This window comes from Oncorhynchus mykiss, chromosome 21, assembly GCF_013265735.2.
Source record: "Oncorhynchus mykiss isolate Arlee chromosome 21, USDA_OmykA_1.1, whole genome shotgun sequence".
In the NCBI taxonomy this organism is placed as follows: Eukaryota; Metazoa; Chordata; class Actinopteri; order Salmoniformes; family Salmonidae; genus Oncorhynchus; species Oncorhynchus mykiss.
In genome coordinates this window covers 19,191,764-19,212,077 of record NC_048585.1, presented here as the reverse complement: position 1 = coordinate 19,212,077, position 20,314 = coordinate 19,191,764, and the positions used below count along the sequence as shown (strand labels likewise).

The 20,314-nt window shown below is 48.2% G+C and overlaps 1 protein-coding gene across 4 annotated transcripts in view; it reads left to right on the top strand.

Annotated features, from left to right (window-relative positions):
• Positions 1 to 20,314, top strand: part of LOC110501016 (UHRF1-binding protein 1-like) — a 47,252-nt gene that overhangs the window by 9,267 nt on the left and 17,671 nt on the right. For all 4 annotated transcript variants that reach the window (XR_005038544.1, XM_036957171.1, XM_036957172.1 and 1 more), the window contains exons 2-14: positions 887 to 1,049; positions 2,797 to 2,835; positions 5,326 to 5,417; positions 5,610 to 5,799; positions 5,891 to 6,031; positions 6,965 to 7,132; positions 13,495 to 13,681; positions 14,922 to 15,005; positions 15,971 to 16,132; positions 16,849 to 16,958; positions 17,039 to 17,180; positions 18,964 to 19,160; positions 19,461 to 20,228. Coding sequence is in view for 3 of the 4 variants with exons in the window: in XM_036957171.1 (XP_036813066.1) it covers positions 887 to 1,049; positions 2,797 to 2,835; positions 5,326 to 5,417; positions 5,610 to 5,799; positions 5,891 to 6,031; positions 6,965 to 7,132; positions 13,495 to 13,681; positions 14,922 to 15,005; positions 15,971 to 16,132; positions 16,849 to 16,958; positions 17,039 to 17,180; positions 18,964 to 19,160; positions 19,461 to 20,228 (2,443 nt within the window). In the remaining variant the exon portion in view is untranslated. The remainder of the gene's footprint in view (positions 1 to 886; positions 1,050 to 2,796; positions 2,836 to 5,325; positions 5,418 to 5,609; positions 5,800 to 5,890; positions 6,032 to 6,964; positions 7,133 to 13,494; positions 13,682 to 14,921; positions 15,006 to 15,970; positions 16,133 to 16,848; positions 16,959 to 17,038; positions 17,181 to 18,963; positions 19,161 to 19,460; positions 20,229 to 20,314) is intronic.

Sequence of the window (20,314 nt, the reverse complement as noted above, 5' to 3'; positions counted from 1 at the left end):
AGCCTATTGCTAGATGTCCATTCTAAAACTGACTGGAGATCAATGTTAAGTGTCTCAGTTATTTATTTGACTGTTGTAGCCGACGTGTATACTATTGAGTCGTCATCGTACATAGACAAACAGGCCTTATTCAAGGTCAGTGGAAGGTCATTTGTAAAAACAGAAAACAATGGCCGTAGCAGGCTGCCCTGCGGTACACCACACTGAAATGAATTTGTATGAGATAGGTTTCCATTAATGAAAACCCTCAGTTTTATTAAATGGGTAACTCTCAGTCCATAATAAGGCAGATGATGCAAACCCATAACACCTACGTCTTTTTCAGCAATAGGTTATGATCAATGACAGCAAAAGCTGCACTGAAGTCTAACAAAACAGTTCCCACTATCTTCTTGATATCAATTTCTTTCAGCCAATCAGTCATTTGTCAGAGCATGTTGATTGCCCTTCCCAATAAGCTTGCAGAAAGTTGGTTTTTAATTAGTTTTCTGTAAAATAACTTTAATTGATCAATTTTTCCCAAAAGTTTGCTCACCACTTTTAACAGGCTGATTTGGTTGGCTCCCTTGTCTCTTGTAGACTATCCCTCTGTCTTTCTTTCCTTGTCCATTATCTTTCTTGTCCGCTCTCTGCCTTTTATTTTTCTCTTCTCCCTGGTGGTAAGGGAGAGAGAGGGACTGTACTTTAATGAATTGTGCCAATAAAGGCAGGTTAAATGCAATTCTCTCTCCTATATTTCACTTAGTCTCTCTCTCCTAAAAGTAAGGGTGTTTTGTATTTGTAGTTATGATGATGTATGTTAAGGGATTCTTTCATTGATGTTGAATGAATAACAACAATACTCATTTTCTCCTCTCCCATCCTCTCCTTCCTCCTCCCCCTGCAGGTTTGCTAAGAACCTGTCCCCAGACAAGATCAACCTGAGCACGTTGAAGGGCGAGGGCCAGCTCACCAACCTGGAATTGGATGAGGAGGTACTGCAGAGCATGTTGGACCTGCCCACCTGGCTGGCCATCAACAAAGTGGGCTGCAACAAGGCTGCCATCCGGGTAAGAGAGAGGGAGACATGTGCACACACACCTGCACTCTGGGCGTTGCTTTCGCCCTTTGTCACTCTCCTCCGATAAACCCCACCATCTTAGTCCATATTTCACTTTTACTGTCTGCTACCTCTCACCCTGCCCACCCCCCTCTCTCACCCGCCTTCTCACTCTCCCACTCTTTCATTCTCCCTTCTCTCGTAATGTTAGCGGTGGATATAGAAGTGCACTGAGATGAACTGTGTCTGTATGCGCACACATCATCTGACACTCCCTGGAGATGGTGAATGAAGCAGAATAACAACAAACTCTGTTAGTCAGGTCTCTACTACCAGCCTTCTCCTTCCTCTTCTGAAACCCCTTCTGTTTTCTTTGCCCTAATGATTCTCTCTTGTATTTTATCTCTGCTGTCTTGGGTCTTCATCTTATCCCTGTCTCAGGACCTTCCCTTTTACATAGCAGGCAATATATTCTAACAAGTAGAGTGGGGAGCTGCCCAGCGTTGAAACTGTGAAAGGATAAAGTTTTGTCTTCTGAAATTGCCTTGAGTTATGTCTGTCTGGCTGTTCTCCTAGATGATGCCCATTTGAGTGTCACTAACTTAGCTTTATTGATGTAACACTCGCTGTGCATTGTCCTTGGTGTAATGCTGCAGTCATAATGGCCCAATCATTGAGGTAATGCGTGCTGCATACGTGTGTACCTGGTCCTCGGTGGCCATGCTCTTCCTCTGCTGAGCAGACTTGTCCATGGCCTCGCTGAGTGACTTGGCATACTGGACCATGGCTTTGAGCTGGGAGTCAGTCAGCACCCACAGCAGGTCATCTAGGATCAGGATCAGCTTAGAGGCCACCACGTTACAGTCATTGGAGTTTTGCCAGTGCGTCACAGAGTTCTGGTCATCTAGCCTAAAGGAACAGTGAAATAGTGGGCGTGGCCCACTTAGCCGGGGAGGACCAGTGGGCGTGGCCCACTTAGCCGGGGAGGACCAGCTAATAGCTGCAGCTAATAGCTGCCACTGATTTTAGATGCCAGCACGCATACAGTCGTGCACACCATCTTCTGTTACAATATACATGCCCATCCTCATTGGAGCGGGGACACACAAACCCACAACTCAGGCACCCAAAAACGGTTAATTTCCATGTCTAAATCTCTGCTCCAAACTCACCTACAGGCGCAGGCTCTGCTAAACCATTTCAGTTCAATGACTGAAGAAGTCAAATACAGTTTTAGTGTAGTAATTCAATTAGCGCCACATATCTAAATATTTATTTCAGTGTTTATAGCCTTTTAACGGGGAGTCACTCGTTGTGTGGGAAGATGAACATGCCCAAATCTGCAGATTACTCTTTGGTGTAAAAGCTATTTGATTTGACACGGGCATGATTACGAGGGTCTGCTCAGAGGGATTAGTGTAGTTTGGGGAGGAGTGGAATGTGCTGGCACTGACTGCTTCTCTAGACTGACTCCTTGATTCATTCTCTCAGCCTGGCTCTCTCATTTCAGCTGATTTACATTCACAGCGATTACATTTATTTCAGGAATAGACGCATTCAAATGTATTTCAGAAAAATATATAAGGAATATGTGACTGTATTTAGCATATAGGTTAAATACAAGAAAATATGATCATATTATGGCTGTGCCGATGTTGTTGGGCTGACTAGATTGCAGGTGTATGACATTGAACCAATATTACTTTCACGTATTGGAGCTTGGCTGGCTGACTCTAATTCCTTCTCTTAATTGACAGATCCCATGGACCAAGCTGAAGACCCACCCCATCTCTCTGGTAAGTCCCGCCCTCCTTCCCCCTATTGCTGACACGTTACAACTGTTGTAGCCACTTGTCCCCCCCCCCCCCCCCCCCCCCCCTTCAAAAAAAAGAAGGCCTGTAACAACATGGTGACTGAGAGAACAATAAGGTGACTGAGAATTGTTGTATGACCAAAATAACCTTCATTATTATCACTGGTATTGACAATGGAAGGCTGCTGCTCTCTGATCCCATGTATTATACACCATCTCCTGCTGTTGCGGCCTTGAGCAAGGCACTTAACTTCCCACAAAGTAAAATACTGCCCTGATAGCCTACTGTATAAAACACGTGGTCCGTCAACCCTCCGTCTGGAGAGCTACTGTATAAAACACGTGGTCCGTCAACCCTCCGCCTGGAGAGCTCCTGTATAAAACACGTGGTCCGTCAACCCTCCGTCTGGAGAGCTACTGTATAAAACACGTGGTCCGTCAACCCTCCGTCTGGAGAGCTACTGTATAAAACACGTGGTCCGTCAACCCTCCGTCTGGAGAGCTACTGTATAAGACACGTGGTCCGTCAACCCTCCGCCTGGAGAGCTCCTGTAAGACACGTGGTCCGTCAACTCTCCGCCTGGAGAGCTCCTGTATAAGACACGTGGTCCTTTCCCCCTTTTCTCCCCGATTTTGTCTCATCGCCTCAACTCCACAGCGTGCTCGGGAGGCGAAGGTCGAGTCATTCGTCCCCCCCAAACTGCGCTTCTTAACACCCGCCCGCTTAACCCGGAGGCCAGCAGCACCAATGTGCCAGAGGAAACACCGCTCACCTGACAACTGGAGGCGCCCGGCCCGCCACAAGGAGTCGCTGGAGTGCAATGAGCCAAGTAAAGCCCCCCCCCGGCCAAACCCTCCCCTAACCCGAACGACGCTGGGCCAATTGTGCCCCGCCCTATGGGACTTCCGATCATGGCCGGTTGTAATACAGCCCGGGATTGAACCCGGGTCTCTAGTGACGCCTTAGACCGCTGCGCCACTCGGGAGGCCGGTGTGCAGGCTTTTGATCCAACCCTGTTCAAACACCAGTCAGCTTATCCAAGGTCCTGTTGAGCAGCAGATTTCTTTGCAATAGGGTGTGTTCGAGTAGGGCTGGACCAAAAGCCTGCACACCCAGTAGCTCTCTTGGAATCTCCTGGATGATGGTTGGCCCACCCTGCAACATTACAATTACAACCAAATACTTTTTATGTCTTTATAAAATAATATCCTCATTCAATGAACCAGGGATCAAATGTCTGAGGTGGGCGAGGTAGTTAACTAAGATGTTTATCTATTTGTCAGGCAAAAATATTCCGCATTGAGGGGAGATCTTGACAGTAGTAGTTACTTGTCAATTAAGCTATTTTAAGAATATATATTTATAATTGTCAGAATTACATGGCCAGTATTGAAAAGAGGAGAATCCAAGCCAATTTTGTGTGTTTGTGACTTTTCTACACCTGGAGTATGCAGCATTGGCTTCATCAACTATACACCTGTATCAACTGTGTTGTGGCCATTTGTGGTTATACACAAGTGCCGGTGGAAAGTTATTTTAGGACATCAGACATGACAATGACATTAGTACATGCTAATAGCTAACTAGCGAGATAACCAGACAAACTACAATATGTTTTGAATTGGCCATCTACACTGAACAACAATATAAACACAACATGTTAAGTGTTGGTTTCATGAGCTGAAAAAAAAGTATACATTTTTACATTCATGTTAGTGAGCATTTCTCCTTTGCATATCAAGAAACTAATTAACTGTCTAATAAAGCCATTTTGTGGGGGAAAATTCATTGATTGGCTGGTCCTGGCTCCCCAATGGGTCGGCCTATGCCCACCCATGGCTGTGCCCCTGCCCAGTCATGTGAAATCCATAGATTAGGACCTAATGACTTTACTTCAATTGACTAATTTCCTGATTGTTTATATTTTTGTTCAGTATAGTTAACCAGACAAACTTACACTTATTATTTTACCTGCTGCACAAATACCTGTCTCTCTTCCAACTCTGGCAACAGCACACTGGCACATGCAGGCGATGTGAACACCAGGACTTTTCCAGGATTTGCATTGCTGACCAAAAATGAGCTATAACTCGCAAATAAATAATTAATTAGCAATAAATATCAACAAATGTGCAAACACGGGTATGTTCGCTTTGATCTCAAAAACACATCTCGTGACTGATTGAAAGACTGCACGTGCCTGTCAATAAAGGCCTACAGTAATTATCCTCTGAAGTGCTCTGCAGAGATTGAGGCCAGTGTGCTATACACTAATCTGGATGCCACTCATCCACTTCTGATGGGAGTAGCCTCATTGTTTGATTTTTGCACAATCTTTTTTTTTTTTCTTGTCCATTCCAACTTAATCTGTTCTTCATGTCCAACAATTTTTTTTACTTTCATGGGCAAGCAGACAACTGTTAATGTCTTGCACTGGTGTGTGTGTTAATCGTCTGCATCTCTGTCTCCCAGACCCTGGACAAGGTGGTAATGGAGATGAGCACCTGTGATGAGCCCCGCCCTCCCAATGGCCCGTCTCCCATAGCAACGGCCTCGGGGCAAAGGTGGGAGCTGGTGCTCTTTCTCTCTTTTTCTCCCCCCACTTTCAGAGGGTAGTTTTGTGAAAGTGCATGGTGTCTGTCTGCCTGTCCTTGTGCAATGGGGCTGAAAAATACTTTACTAAAAAACACCTGCATTCAGTTCATCAAAATCCAGCCTTCAATTGCCTACCTCCTCCTCTTCCCCCACTCCCCCAGTGAGTATGGCTTTGCTGAGAAGGTGGTGGAGGGCATCTCTCTGTCCATCAACTCCATCGTGGTGAAGATCAGTGCCAAGGCGTTCAACGCCTCCTTTGAGTTGAGCCAGCTGCAGGTCTACTCTGTCAACACCAGCTGGAGCCTGTCAGACCTCCGCTTCACACGCATACAGGACCCACACAGAGGAGAGGTGGGTGCACTGCATACATGCATGGAAGTGTATGTAACCGCCGTAACCCTGTGTGTGTGTGTGTAACCATGGCTACCTGTGCGTCCCTCAGATCCTGACGTTTAAGGAGATCAGCTGGCAGATGATCCGCATCGAGGCGGACGCCATCCAGAGTGCCCAGAACGAGATGCTGAGTGCCCCCATCCGCCTCATCACCAACCAGTCCAAGATCAGAGTCACCCTGAAGAGACGGGTACAATACGCTACACACATGCGGGCATGGAAACGCACACTTAGGTGCAAACACACACACACCCGTCTCATCATCAACCAGTCCAAGATTAGATGTCAGTCTGAAGTGGCCGGTAGGACGAACACACAGCACACTGATACACCCTGACCCGAAATCAGTGGCACTCTGAAGAGACTGGTAGGACACACACACTACACATATGACACAGTCACACGTGCACACACATTTGCCTCATCACCAACCAGTCCAAGATCAGTTGCTCTCAAGAGACGGGTACGACACACACACACGGCGCAGTCACACACACACTCAGAACAGTCCTTGGTCTAATAGAATAGAGAACAGTATGTGGGCCAGCAGCCTGCAGAACCAGCTTCAGTAAACAAAGATCTTTATCTCACACACCAGCAAGCCCTGCAGCCACTGTGTGTTTAAACAGACAAAAGTGTGTGTGGGTTGTATGCACACTCCTTTGTCTGTGTGTGTGAAAACAAAGATGTACCAGATGACTGTGTGCTGAGGATGTACTTTCTCCAGTCAGTCATGGATATGGAGTGTGTGTGTGTAGTCAGTCAGTCAGTCATGGATATGGAGTGTGTGTGTAGTTAGTCAGTCAGTCAGTCATGGATATGGAGTGTGTGTGTAGTCAGTCAGTCATGGATATGGAGTGTGTTTTCTCCAGTCTGATGACTTTTATTACATCTCCCATTGATGATTGCACCTTTTGAATAACACTGTTTTGGTTCAACACAAGAAGTAATGTGTGTATCTTCAGATGAAGGACTGAAACGTGGTGTCTGTATCCTGTATGTATAAAGCATCTCGTGTGTGTGTGTGTGTGTGTGGGGTCTATATATAATGAGTATTAATGTTTGTAATGAGTATTACTGTCTTTTGTATGTAATAATCTATGTAGAATGTGTTTATCTCCAGTCCAAGGACTGTAACGTGGTGGCCTCTAAGCTGATCCTGATCCTAGATGACCTGCTGTGGGTGCTGACTGACTCCCAGCTCAAAGCCATGGTCCAGTACGCCAAGTCACTCAGCGAGGCCATGGACAAGTCTGCTCAGCAGAGGAAGAGCATGGCTACCGAGGACCAGGTACACGTATGCAGGCGCACGTAGGCAGGGATACACACACACTCACACACACACTCACTCACGGAGGCAGGTAGACACACACGTGCGCACACAGGCCAGGAAACGCACACACATATACACACACTTACTTAACAACTGAAGCAGGTAGCTAGCTATGTGCTCAGTCACTCCTCTGTCAGACAGACCTACAGTGGAAAAATGATTTGCCCCAGTCGTGTAACCTGTCCACACTTAGAGTAGATGCCAAAATCTTTCTCTCCCTCTTTCTCCCCCCCATCTCTCTCGCCCGCTCTGTTATGGTCGGTCTGGTAATTAGTCCTTGTGCTCCAGGAAAGGATGTTTGGTTCTTTCTGTGCGGTCGCTCTGCCATATAGCCTCTCACTCCCTATCGCTGCGCTCTTGCTCGCTTATTCATGTACTGGCTCAAACTGGGCTTTGAGCATTCTGACCTACATGTGGCAGGCTATGCCATCTGCTGATGAGAATGAGCAATGCACACTCCTTCGCTCATAAAAATCTTATTAATTTGTGTCTGTGCCAAGTACAACAGGTGTAGACCTTATCGTGAAATGCTTACTTAAAAGTCCTTCACCAACAATGTAGTGCAAGAAATAGTTAAGAAAATATTTACTTTTCTTTTTTACTTTTGTTTATTTAGTAACACAATAAAACATCAATGCTGATGCTACAGGTTAGTGTAAAAACAAAGGGGTCATCTATGTAAATAGTCCATGTGGCCATTTGATTAGATGTTTAGGAGTCTTATGGCTCGGGGGTAGAAGCTGTTTAGGAGCCTCTTGGTCCTAGACTTAGTGCTCCTGTACCGCTTGCCATGCGGTAGCAGAGAGAACAGTCTATGACTGGGGTGACTGGAGTCTTTGACCATTTTTTTGGCCTTCCTCTGACACCATCGAGTGGCGTACTGCATTAGCATCGAATAGCCCTCGCGAAATGCAACTTTTCAGGGAAGTTGGGAACCAATATACACAGGCATTTTGGAAAGTGAACAGGTTGTTTTTTCAAACAGAAATTTGCACCCTGTAGCACAAACTCTCTTTAGTTTTGGGACACTGTAAATTCCATGAAGAATAAGAGCACCTCTTCCCAGCTGCCCACTGAACTGAGGCTAGGAAACACTGTCACAAATTGAGAATTTCAGGAAGCATTTTTCTACGGCTGGCCATGCTTTCCACCTGGCTACCCCTACCCCGGTCAACAGCCCTCCACCCCTCACAGCAACTTGTCCAAGCCTCCCCCATTTCTCCTTCACCCAAATCCAGAGAGCTGATGTTCTGAAAGAGTTGCAAAATCTGGACCCCGACAAATCAGCCGGGCTAGAGAATCTGGACCCTCTCTTTCTAAAATTATATGCCGCAATTGTTGCAACCACTATTACTAGCCTGTTCAAACCTCTTTCGTATCGTCTGAGATCCCCAAAGATTGGGAAGATGCTGCGATTATACTTTGCCTTTCTAAGGTCTTTCGAAAGCCAAGTTAACAAACAGATCACTGACCATTTCAAATCCCACCGTACCTTCTCCGCTATGCAACCTGGTTTCCGAGCTGGTCATGGGTGCACCTCAGCCACGCTCAAGGTCCTAAACGATATAACCGCCATCGATAAGAGAAAATGCTGTGCAGCCGTATTCAATCACCACATTCTTATCGGCAGACTCAACAGCCTTGGTTTCTCAAATGACTGCCTCGCCTGGTTCACCAACTACTTCGCAGACAGAGTTCAGTGTGTGAAATCGGAGAGCCTGTTGTCCGGACCTCTGGCAGTCTATGGGGGTACCACAGGGATCAATTCTCTGGCTGACTCTTTTCTCTGAATACATCAATGATGTCGCTCTTGCTGCTGGTGATTCTCTGATCCACCTCTACGCAGACGACACCATTCTGTATACTTCTGGCCCTTCTTTGGACACTGTGTACACTAACCTCCAGACGAGCTTCAATGCCAAACAACTCTCCTTTTGTGGCCTCCAATTGCTCTTAAATACAAGTAAAACTAAATCCATGCTCTTCAACCGATTGCTGCCCGCCCGTCCAGCATCACTACTCTGGACGGTTCTGACTTAGAATATGTGGACAACTACAAATACCTAGGTGTCTGGTTAGACTGTAAACTCTCCTTCCAGACTCACATTAAGCATCTCCATCTCCATTCTAAATCTAGAATTGGCTTTCTATTTCGCAACAAAGCATCCTTCACTCATGCTGCCAAACATACCCTCGTAAAACTGACCATCCTACCGAACCTCGACTTCGGCGATGTCATTTACAAAATAGCCTCCAACACTCTACTCAACAAATTGGATGCAGTCTATCACAGAGCCATCCGTTTTGTCACCAAAGCCCCATATACAGTGGGGCACAAAAGTATTTAGTCAGCCACCAATTGTGCAAGTTCTCCCACTTAAAAAGATGAGAGGCCTGTAATTTTCATCATAGGTACACTTCAACTATGACAGACAAAATGAGGAAAATATATCCAGAAAATCACATTGTAGGATTTTTAATGAATTTATTTGCAAATTATGGTGGAAAATAAGTATTTGGTCACCTACAAACAAGCAAGATTTCTCTCTCACAGACCTGTAACTTCTTCTTTAAGAGGCTCCTCTGTCCTCCACTCGTTACCTGTATTAATGGCACCTGTTTGAACTTGTTATCAGTATAAAAGACACACCTGTCCACAACCTCAAACAGTCACACTCCAAACTCCACTATGGCCAAGACCAAAGAGCTGTCAAAGGACACCAGAAACAAAATTGTAGACCTGCACCAGGCTGGGAAGACTGAATCTGCAATAGGTAAGCAGCTTGGTTTGAAGAAATCAACTGTTGGAGCAATTATTAGGAAATGGAAGACATACAAGACCACTGATAATCTCCCTCGATCTGGGGCTCCACGCAAGATCTCACCCTGTGGGGTCAAAATGATCACAAGAACACCATACCTACTGTGAAGCATGGGGGTGGAAACATCATGCTTTGGGGCTGTTTTTCTGCAAAGGGACCAGGGCGACTGATCCGTGTAAAGGAAAGAATGACGGGCCATGTATCGTGAGATTTTGAGTGAAAACCTCCTTCCATCAGCAAGGGCATTGTAGATGAAACGTGGCTGGGTCTTTCAGCATGACTGATCCCAAACACACCGCCCGGGCAATGAAGAAGTGGCTTCGTAAGAAGCATTTCAAGGTCCTGGAGTGGCCTAGCCAGTCTCCAGATCTCAACCCCATAGAAAATCTTTGGAGGGAGTTGAAAGTCCGTGTTGCCCAGCAACAGCCCCAAAACATCACTGCTCTAGAGGAGATCAGCATGGAGGAATGGGCCAAAATACAAGCAACAGTGTGTGAAAACCTTGTGAAGACTTACAGAAAACGTTTGACCTCTGTCATTGCCAACAAAGGGTATATAACAAAGTATTGAGAAACTTTTGTTATTGACCAAATACTTATTTTCCACCATAATTTGCAAATACATTCATAAAAAATCCTACAATGTGATTTTGTGTATTTTTTTTTCTTCTGATTTTCTCTGTCATAGTGTACCTATGATGAAAATTACAGGCCTCATCTTTTTAAGTGGGTGAACTTGCACAATTGGTGGCTGACTAAATACTTTTTTGCCCCACTGTACTACCCAACACTGCGACCTTTATGCTCTCGTTGGCTGGACTTCGCTACATATTCGTCGCCAAACCCACTGGCTCCAGGTCATCTGTAAGTCTTTGCTAGGTAAAGCCCCGCCTTATCACCATAGCAGCACCCACTTGTAGCATGCGCTCCAGTAGGTATATTTCACTGGTCACCCCCAAAGCCAATACCTCCTTTGGCCACCTATCCTTCCAGTTCTCTGCTGTCAATGACTGGAACGAATTTCAACAATCACTGAAGCTGGAGACTCATATCTCCCTCACTAACTTTAAGCACCAGCTGTCAGAGCAGCTCACAGATCACTACATCTGTAAATAGCCCATCCAACTACCTCATCCGCATACTGTTATTTTTTTGCCCCTTTGCACCCCAGTGTCTCTACTTGCACGTTCATGTTCTGCACATCTATCACTCCAGTGTTTAATTGCTAAATTGTAATTATTTCGCCACTATGGACTATTTATTGCTATGGACTTATCTTACCTTATTTGCACACACTGTATATAGACTTTTCAATTGTGTTATTGACTGTTTGTTTATTCCATGTGTAACTCTGCAGTTTGTCGCACTGCTTTGCTTTATCTTGACCAGGTCGCAGTTGTAACTTGTTCTCAACTGGCCTACCTGGTTAAATAAAGGTAAAATAAAAAATAAAATAAATATAGGTATTGAATGGCAGAAAGCTTGGCCCTAGTGATGTATTGGGCCGTACGCACCACCCTCTGTAGCGCCTTGCTGTCGGATGCCAAGCAGTTGCCATACCAAGTGGTGATGCAACCGGGCAGGATGATCTCGAGGGTGCATCTGTAGAACTTTTTGAGGATCTCGGGACCCATGCCAAATCTTTTCAGTCTCCTGAGGGGGGAAGGTGTTGTCATGCCCTCTTCACGACTGTCTTGGTGTGTTTGGACCATGGTAGTTTGTTGTTGATGTGGACACCAAGGAACTTAACTCTCGGCATGCTCCACTACAGCCCCATCGATGTGAATGGGGTCGTGTTCGGCCCTCCTTTTCCTGTAGTCCACGATCATCTCCTTTTGTCTTGCTCACATTAAGGGAGAGGTTGTTGTCCTGGCACCACACTGCCAGGTCTCTGATCTCCCAATAGGTTGTCTCATCGTTGTCGGTGATCAGGCCTACCACTCTTGTCATCAGCAAACTTAATGATGGTGTTGGGGTCATGCTTGGCCATGCATTTGTGTGTGAACAAGGAGTACAGGAGGGGACTAAGCACGCACCACTGAGGGGCCACCCTGTTGAGGATCAGCATGGCAGATGCGTTGTTGCTTACCCTTACCACCTGGGGGGTGACCTGCCAGGAAGTCCAGGTTCCAGAGGTGTTTATTCCCAGGGTCCTTAGCTTAGTGATGAGCTTTGTGGGCACTATGGTGTTTAATGCTGAGCTGTAGTCAATGAGCAGCATTTTCACGTAGGTGTCCAGGTGGGAAAGGGCAGTGTGGAGTGTGATTTGAGATTTAGCTATCTGCGTAGCTGTTGGGCGGTATGCGAATTGGAGTGGCTCTAGGGTTTTCGGGATGCTGTTGTTGTGAGCCCATGACCAGCCTTTCAAAGCAATTCATGGCTACCGACGTGAGTGCTTCAAGGCGGTCGTCATTTAGGCAGGTTACCTTCACTTTCTAGGGCACAGGGAATATGGTGGTCTGCTTGAAACATGTAGGTATTACTTACTCGGTCAGGGAGAGTTTGAAAATGTCAGTGAAGACACTTGCCAGTTGGTCAGCGCATTCTCGGAGTATTCGTCCTGGTAATCCGTCTGGCCTCGCAGCCTTGTGAATGTTGACCTGTTTAAAGGTCCTGTTCACATCGGCTATGGAGAGCGTGATCACACAGTCGTCTGGAATAGCTGGTGCGCTCGTGCATGCTTAGGTGTTGCTTGCTTCGAAGCGAGCATAGAAGGTATTTAGCTTGTCTGGTAGGCTCGCGTCACTGGGCAGCTCTCGGTGGTGCTTCCCTTTTGTAGTCTGTAATAGTTTGCAAGCCCTGCCATATCTGACAAGCGCCAGAGCCCGGGTGTAATAGGATTCAATCTTATTCCTGTATTGACACTTTGCCTTTTTGATGGTTTGTCTAAGGGCTTTGTCGGATTTCTTATAAGCATCCGGATTAGTTTCCCGCTCTTTGAAAGCGACAGCTCTAGCCTTTAGCTCGGTGCAGATGTTACCTGTAATCCGTGGCTTCTGGTTGAGATATGGTCTCGAGTGGAGATCATCCATTTTATTTTCCAGTGATTGCACGTTGGTCAATAGAATGGATGGCAGAGGTGGGCTACCCACTTGCCAACAAACTCTCACAAGGCACCCTGATCTCCTCTCCCTGTATTTCCGTCTGATCTTCATGCGAATGACAGGGATTTGGGCCTGCTCTCGGAAAAGCAGTATATCCTTCGTGTCGGACTCATAAAATAAAACAATCCCTGTTCCGATATCCAGAAGCTCTTTTTGGTCATAAGAGATGGTAGCAGCAACATTATGTACAGAACAAGTTACAAACAATGTGGAAAAACCCACACAAGATAGAACAGTTGGTTAGGAGCCCATAAAAATCCCCTACGGCGCCATTATCCCAAGCAACACTAGTTGGATGCACTTAATTTTATTTGTGTCTGTCTGCTTCTCCATATGTCTCTGTGCCGGTGTCTGCATAGTGTCTGTATTTTTTACGGTCTCTGGTCTGTATCCAGGAGTCATCGGCGCCCCCCTCAGCCCAGCAGGTGCGTAGCCAGCAGGTGTCGTCAGGCACAGCGGCTGACCAGAGCGCCACCATGGCTAATCTGTTCGCTGCCTTCGACGTGTGTGAGACCTCCCACCACCTGCAGATCACACACCTCGACCTGCACATCTGTGACGACATACACGCCAAGGACAGAGGTACACACAAACACACAGACGTATGACACGTGTACACACACACATAGTACATAGACACGCCTGCTAATACACACATACAAATGTAAAACACACACATACCTCACACAAACTTCAGACAGATGTTTGACTGACTGGCTGATACCTACACATCAAGTTAGGCTCTGACGCACATTGGACCTTTGCGCATTACCTTATCTTCTGCCTCTGCGTTTTTCCCTCCCTCCCAACCCTCTCTCTCTCTCCCTCCCTCCCAACCCTCTCTCTCTCTCCCTCCCTCCCAACCCTCTCTCTCTCTCCCTCCCTCCCAACCCTCTCTCTCTCCCTCCCTCCCAACCCTCTCTCTCTCCCTCCCTCCCAACCCTCTCTCTCTCTCCCTCCCTCCCAACCCTCTCTCTCTCTCCCTCCCTCCCAACCCTCTCTCTCTCTCCCTCCCTCCCAACCCTCTCTCTCTCTCCCTCCCTCCCAACCCTCTCTCTCTCTCCCTCCCTCCCAACCCTCTCTCTCTCTCTCCCTCCCTCCCAACCCTCTCTCTCTCTCTCCCTCCCTCCCAACCCTCTCTCTCTCTCCCTCCCTCCCAACCCTCTCTCTCTCTCCCTCCCTCCCAACCGTCTCTCTCTCTCCCTCCCTCCCAACCCTCTCTCTCTCTCCCTCCCTCCCAACCCTCTCTCTCTCTCCCTCCCTCCCAACCCTCTCTCTCTCTCCCTCCCTCCCAACCCTCTCTCTCTCTCCCTCCCTCCCAACCCTCTCTCCCTCTCTCCCTCTCTCCCTCTCTCCCTCTCTCCCTCTCTCCCTCTCTCCCTCTCTCCCTCCCTCCCAACCCTCTCTCCCTCTCTCCCTCCCTCCCAACCCTCTCTCCCTCTCTCCCTCTCTCCCTCCCTCCCAACCCTCTCTCCCTCTCTCCCTCTCTCCCTCTCTCCCTCTCTCCCTCCCTCCCAACCCTCTCTCCCTCTCTCCCTCCCTCCCAACCCTCTCTCCCTCTCTCCCTCCCTCCCAACCCTCTCTCCCTCTCTCCCTCCCTCCCAACCCTCTCTCCCTCTCTCTCTCCCTCCCAACCCTCTCTCCCTCTCTCCCTCCCAACCCTCTCTCCCTCTCTCCCTCCCAACCCTCTCTCCCTCTCTCCCTCCCAACCCTCTCTCCCTCTCTCCCTCCCAACCCTCTCTCCCTCTCTCCCTCCCAACCCTCTCTCCCTCCCAACCCTCCCAACCCTCTCTCTCTCTCTCCCTCCCAACCCTCTCTCCAGTGATCAATAAGAGGATAACTGGTGGGGCCATGCAGCTCTCCTTCAGTCACATTACCCTGGACTACTATCCCTCCCACAGAGCAGGTAGACACCACCACAACCTCTACACAACCACCCTACAACATTACTACCCCTCCCACAGAGCAGGTAGACACCACCACAACCTCTACAGAACCACCCTACAACATTACTACCCCTCCCACAGAGCAGGTAGACACCACTATAACCTCTACACAACCACCCTACAACATTACTACCCCTCCCACAGAGCAGGTAGACACCACCACAGCCTCTACACAACCACCCTACAACATTACTACCCCTCCCACAGAGCAGGTAAACACACCACAACCTCTCTCCAACATTACTACCCCTCCTACAGAGCAGGTAAACACACCACAACCTCTCTCCAACATTACTACCCCTCCCACAGAGCAGGTAAACACACCACAACCTCTCCAACATTACTACCCCTCCCACAGAGCAGGTAAACACACCACAACCTCTCTCCAACATTACTACCCCTCCCACAGAGCAGGTAGACACCACAACCTCTCTCCAACATTACTACCCCTCCCACAGAGCAGGTAGACACCACAACCTCTCTCCAACATTACTACCCCTCCCACAGAGCAGGTAGACACCACAACCTCTCTCCAACATTACTACCCCTCCCACAGAGCAGGTAGACACCACAACCTCTCTCCAACATTACTACCCCTCCCACAGAGCAGGTAGACACCACTACAACCTCTCTCCAACATTACTACCCCTCCCACAGAGCAGGTAGACACCACTACAACCTCTCTCCAACATTACTACCCCTCCCACAGAGCAGGTGAACACCACCACAACTTCTACCCAACCTCCCTCCAACTGCCACACAGCTGATGGGAGTAATATTAATCTTTCTGATCTCTCAACAGCACAATGTGTCTTTCTCTGTCTGTATACCATCTCTATTAGTGACAAGAGTAGGTACTTAGACAACGGTTTCAACCTCGTCTTTTGCTTTCTGTCCTCTCCCCCATTCATCTCTCTGTCTCCAGGTGAGAGTTGTCTCCACTGGATGCAGTACAGTGAGGCCACTAAGGCCAGGGAGGGCTGGGCCAGGAGTCTGCTGGAGGAGTTCAAGTCTAACGTGGAGATGTTGAAGACCGCCAAGAGAGACCGGGAGGGCCCGGCCAACTCTCACTCCTCACCACAGCACGGTAAACAAAAGAACAGCACAGGCACGCACACACACAGAGTACGGTAAACACTCACACAGACACACCTCCCCTCAATGTGATTGAAACATAGTAATCCAATAAAGGTGTGTGTTGGAGCATCTGTCCTGATTCACTTTTTATTCAACCACTATAAGAATCTGTCCCAGCAGCCCATGAAGAGTGATGTTGGTTAGACAGTTGACATTCAACTGAACTAGAATACACTTGGTGTCATCTAGTGGGTAATTTTTAGAAGAGCCCCAAGAGTTGGAATTAAGTAAAGTGTTGGTTTCCCTAGCATCACACTGCCTAGTCACTCTCCAGTGTTCTGTCCTCTCCAGTGTCCAGGTATCCCTCCAGTGTCTCCAGTGTTAGGGACAGTGTGTATGGTCCCGTAGGGCAGGACGAGACAGGAAGAGGAAGAATAGTGGTGGTTAGGGGGCCAGACGACCTACCCCCGGGGTGGGTGCGGGCACGAGCCATGGTACGAGCGAGGGAGAGGGCGAGGGCACGGGGGCGGGCACAGTGCTGCTTCTCATGCCTAGAGCCAGGTACCCCCCTAACCGATGGTGTGCGCACGCGGTGTGCGGTGATACACACCTTTTGTGATGATGTCAGAGGGTGGCAGGTGGTCTGATTGGCTCTGTTTTTCTCTCCCCCCACTGTCTCCTTATTCTCCCTACCATCCTTTCTCTCCCTCCCCCCCTCCTTTCTAGGTAAGATCAGTACTAGTTCTACCAGTATCCTCAGTTCTCCCCAGACCCCCAGGGCGCAGCTCCTGTCCAGCTCCATTGTCCTCAGGATAGCTGACTTCAGCATCTACCAGGTCAGCACACGCACACAGTTGACGTGCTTATCTGATCCACCCACTTCTCGTACTGACCTCATCCCGTGTGTGTGTATCAGGTGTCCACAGCAGACCAGCGTCGCTCCAGCCCTAAGGCCATGATCTCCTGTAATAAGAAGTCCCTGTACCTCCCTCCTGAGATGCCTGCCATCCACATCGAGTTCACCGAATACTACTTCCCTGACGGAAAGGACTACCCCAGTAAGATTGGTTCCTACTCTCATTCAGTTCCTAGTTTTTGGTTCCTAGACCCTCATCATACAGGGTATACAGGTTTTACTCCAGCCTAGCGCTAACTCATCTGATTGAACTGTTTGAAGTCTTGACTTGATGTTTATGTGAATCGGGTGTGTTAGTGCTGAGGGAAAGGTGAATGCATTAGTGCGTTACCTCTCTTCTCTTCCCCCTCCACTCATTTCTAGTTTCCAACCTCTATCCTCTTCCCCACCTCCTGCGGTCCCTTGCATTGATTCTTATATCATCTTCTCTTCCCCACCTCCTGCGGTCCCTTGCATTGATTCTTATATCATCTTCTCTTCCCCACCTCCTGCGGTCCCTTGCATTGATTATTATATCATCTTTCCCACCTCCTGCGGTCCCTTGCATTGATTATTATATCATCTTCTCTTTCCCACCTCCTGCGGTCCCTTGCATTGATTATTATATCATCTTCTCTTTCCCACCTCCTGCTGTCCCTTGCATTGATTATTATATCATCTTCTCTTCCCCACCTCCTGCGGTCCCTTGCATTGATTATTATATCATCTTCTCTTTCCCACCTCCTGCGGTCCCTTGCATTGATTATTATATCATCTTCTCTTCCCCACCTCCTGCGGTCCCTTGCATTGATTCTTATATCATCTTCTCTTCCCCACCTCCTGCGGTCCCTTGCATTGATTCTTATATCATCTTCTCTTTCCCACCTCCTGCGGTCCCTTGCATTGATTCTTATATCATCTTCTCTTTCCCACCTCCTGCGGTCCCTTGCATTGATTATTATATCTTCTCTTTCCCACCTCCTGCTGTCCCTTGCATTGATTATTATATCATCTTCTCTTCCCCACCTCCTGCAGTCCCTTGCATTGATTATTATATCATCTTCTCTTCCCCACCTCCTGCGGTCCCTTGCATTGATTCTTATATCATCTTCTCTTCCCCACCTCCTGCGGTCCCTTGCATTGATTCTTATATCATCTTCTCTTCCCCACCTCCTGCGGTCCCTTGCATTGATTATTATATCATCTTCTCTTTCCCACCTCCTGCGGTCCCTTGCATTGATTATTATATCATCTTCTCTTTCCCACCTCCTGCGGTCCCTTGCATTGATTATTATATCATCTTCTCTTTCCCACCTCCTGCGGTCCCTTGCATTGATTATTATATCATCTTCTCTTTCCCACCTCCTGCGGTCCCTTGCATTGATTCTTATATCATCTTCTCTTCCCCACCTCCTGCGGTCCCTTGCATTGATTCTTATATCATCTTCTCTTCCCCACCTCCTGCAGTCCCTTGCATTGATTCTTATATCATCTTCTCTTTCCCACCTCCTGCGGTCCCTTGCATTGATTCTTATATCATCTTCTCTTTCCCACCTCCTGCGGTCCCTTGCATTGATTCTTATATCATCTTCTCTTCCCCACCTCCTGCGGTCCCTTGCATTGATTATTATATCATCTTCTCTTTCCTACCTCCTGCGGTCCCTTGCATTGATTAATATATCATCTTCTCTTTCCCACCTCCTGCGGTCCCTTGCATTGATTATTATATCATCTTCTCTTTCCCACCTCCTGCTGTCCCTTGCATTGATTATTATATCATCTTCTCTTCCCACCTCCTGCGGTCCCTTGCATTGATTATTATATCATCTTCTCTTCCCCACCTCCTGCAGTCCCTTGCATTGATTCTTATATCATCTTCTCTTCCCCACCTCCTGCAGTCCCTTGCATTGATTATTATATCATCTTCTCTTCCCCGCCTCCTGTAGTCCCCTGCCCCAACCTGTATGTGCAGCTGAATGCGCTGCAGCTGGTGCTGGACCCCAGGAGCCTGGTGTGGTGCAACCTGTTTACGCTGGACCTGAGGCAGAGCCTGGAACAGTTCATGGAGCTCTACAAGCTCAACGACGAGGAACAGAAGCCTGACGAGCACATCGACATCAGGGTGGACGGACTAATGCTCAAGGTAGAGGGCAGAAAGGATACTCAACCACAGGCTCTGTCATGATGTTATGTCGCTGTTCAAATCACACACACACACTCATATTGACTCCTTGGACACTTTGATTCAGTCAGTTGAGAAATGCAAACGCTACCATAGCTGTGAAAAAAGCCCTTAAAGGTCAACGCACTCCATTTCTGTTAGAGCGTAGTCTTTACATTTCAACAGATTGGAAATTACTCTCATTAGTCATCTTGTACACATTGATGACCTCTATGTATATTTTCTAATAATGTGTTTCTCTTCCTCTCTCCCCCACCACAGTTGGTAGTGCCCACGGACAGGGACCCCTCCTATCCCCAGGACCTCCCCCGCTCCGTCTCTGTCCAATGCTCGGAGATGGTGGCCACCAACACCCGCCACCCCCCCAACTGCTCCCGCTCCCACCTGGAAGCCCTCCTCCTCTCCTTTCAAGAACAACAGTTCTTCTCCACCTCCTTTTCCTCCTTCCCTCGCTCCTCCACCTCCTTCCCGGTGATCCACCCTGTTTTCCAGCGCCACGCGCATGAGCAGGACACTATGTTGCACAATGTGTATAAAGGGTTGGTGTCGCCCTCGTTGGGCGTGGATGCCCTCAAAATGCCAGCTGCCACAGACTTGTGGGCGGTTCATTTTGCCCAGTTCTGGGTGGACTACGAGGGGACGCGCGGCGGGAAGGGGCGGCCCCAGCCCTTCGTTGACGCCTTCCCCCTCACTCTGTGGGCGTGCCAGCCGGTCAGACATGCCCAGCACCAGGAGCGGCTAATGGGCGGGGCTTCGAGAGGGCAGAGAACGCCCCTTTCTGCAGCTGCAGGCCTGGCCAGGAGCGAGCCTGTGGATACCGTTGGACGTCTGCAGAGGAAGAGGCTTTTGAAGGAGTACTATAGTACTGTTACGGACGCCACGGCAACAGAGGCCTCGCTGCCGCCTAGCAACGGGTTTCACAAGCCACTGTCCCTGGACAACATCCCCCCACCTTCCTCGTCTTCCTCTTCCAGTAAGGAAGCAGACATGCACATGTTAGTGCACGTACAAAAGCATTTGAGTGCTCAGGTGAGTGATGATTCATATTTTGGTGTGTGTGTGTGTGTGTGTGCACTAAGTGTACAAAACATTAGGAACATTTTATTTTCCTGGTC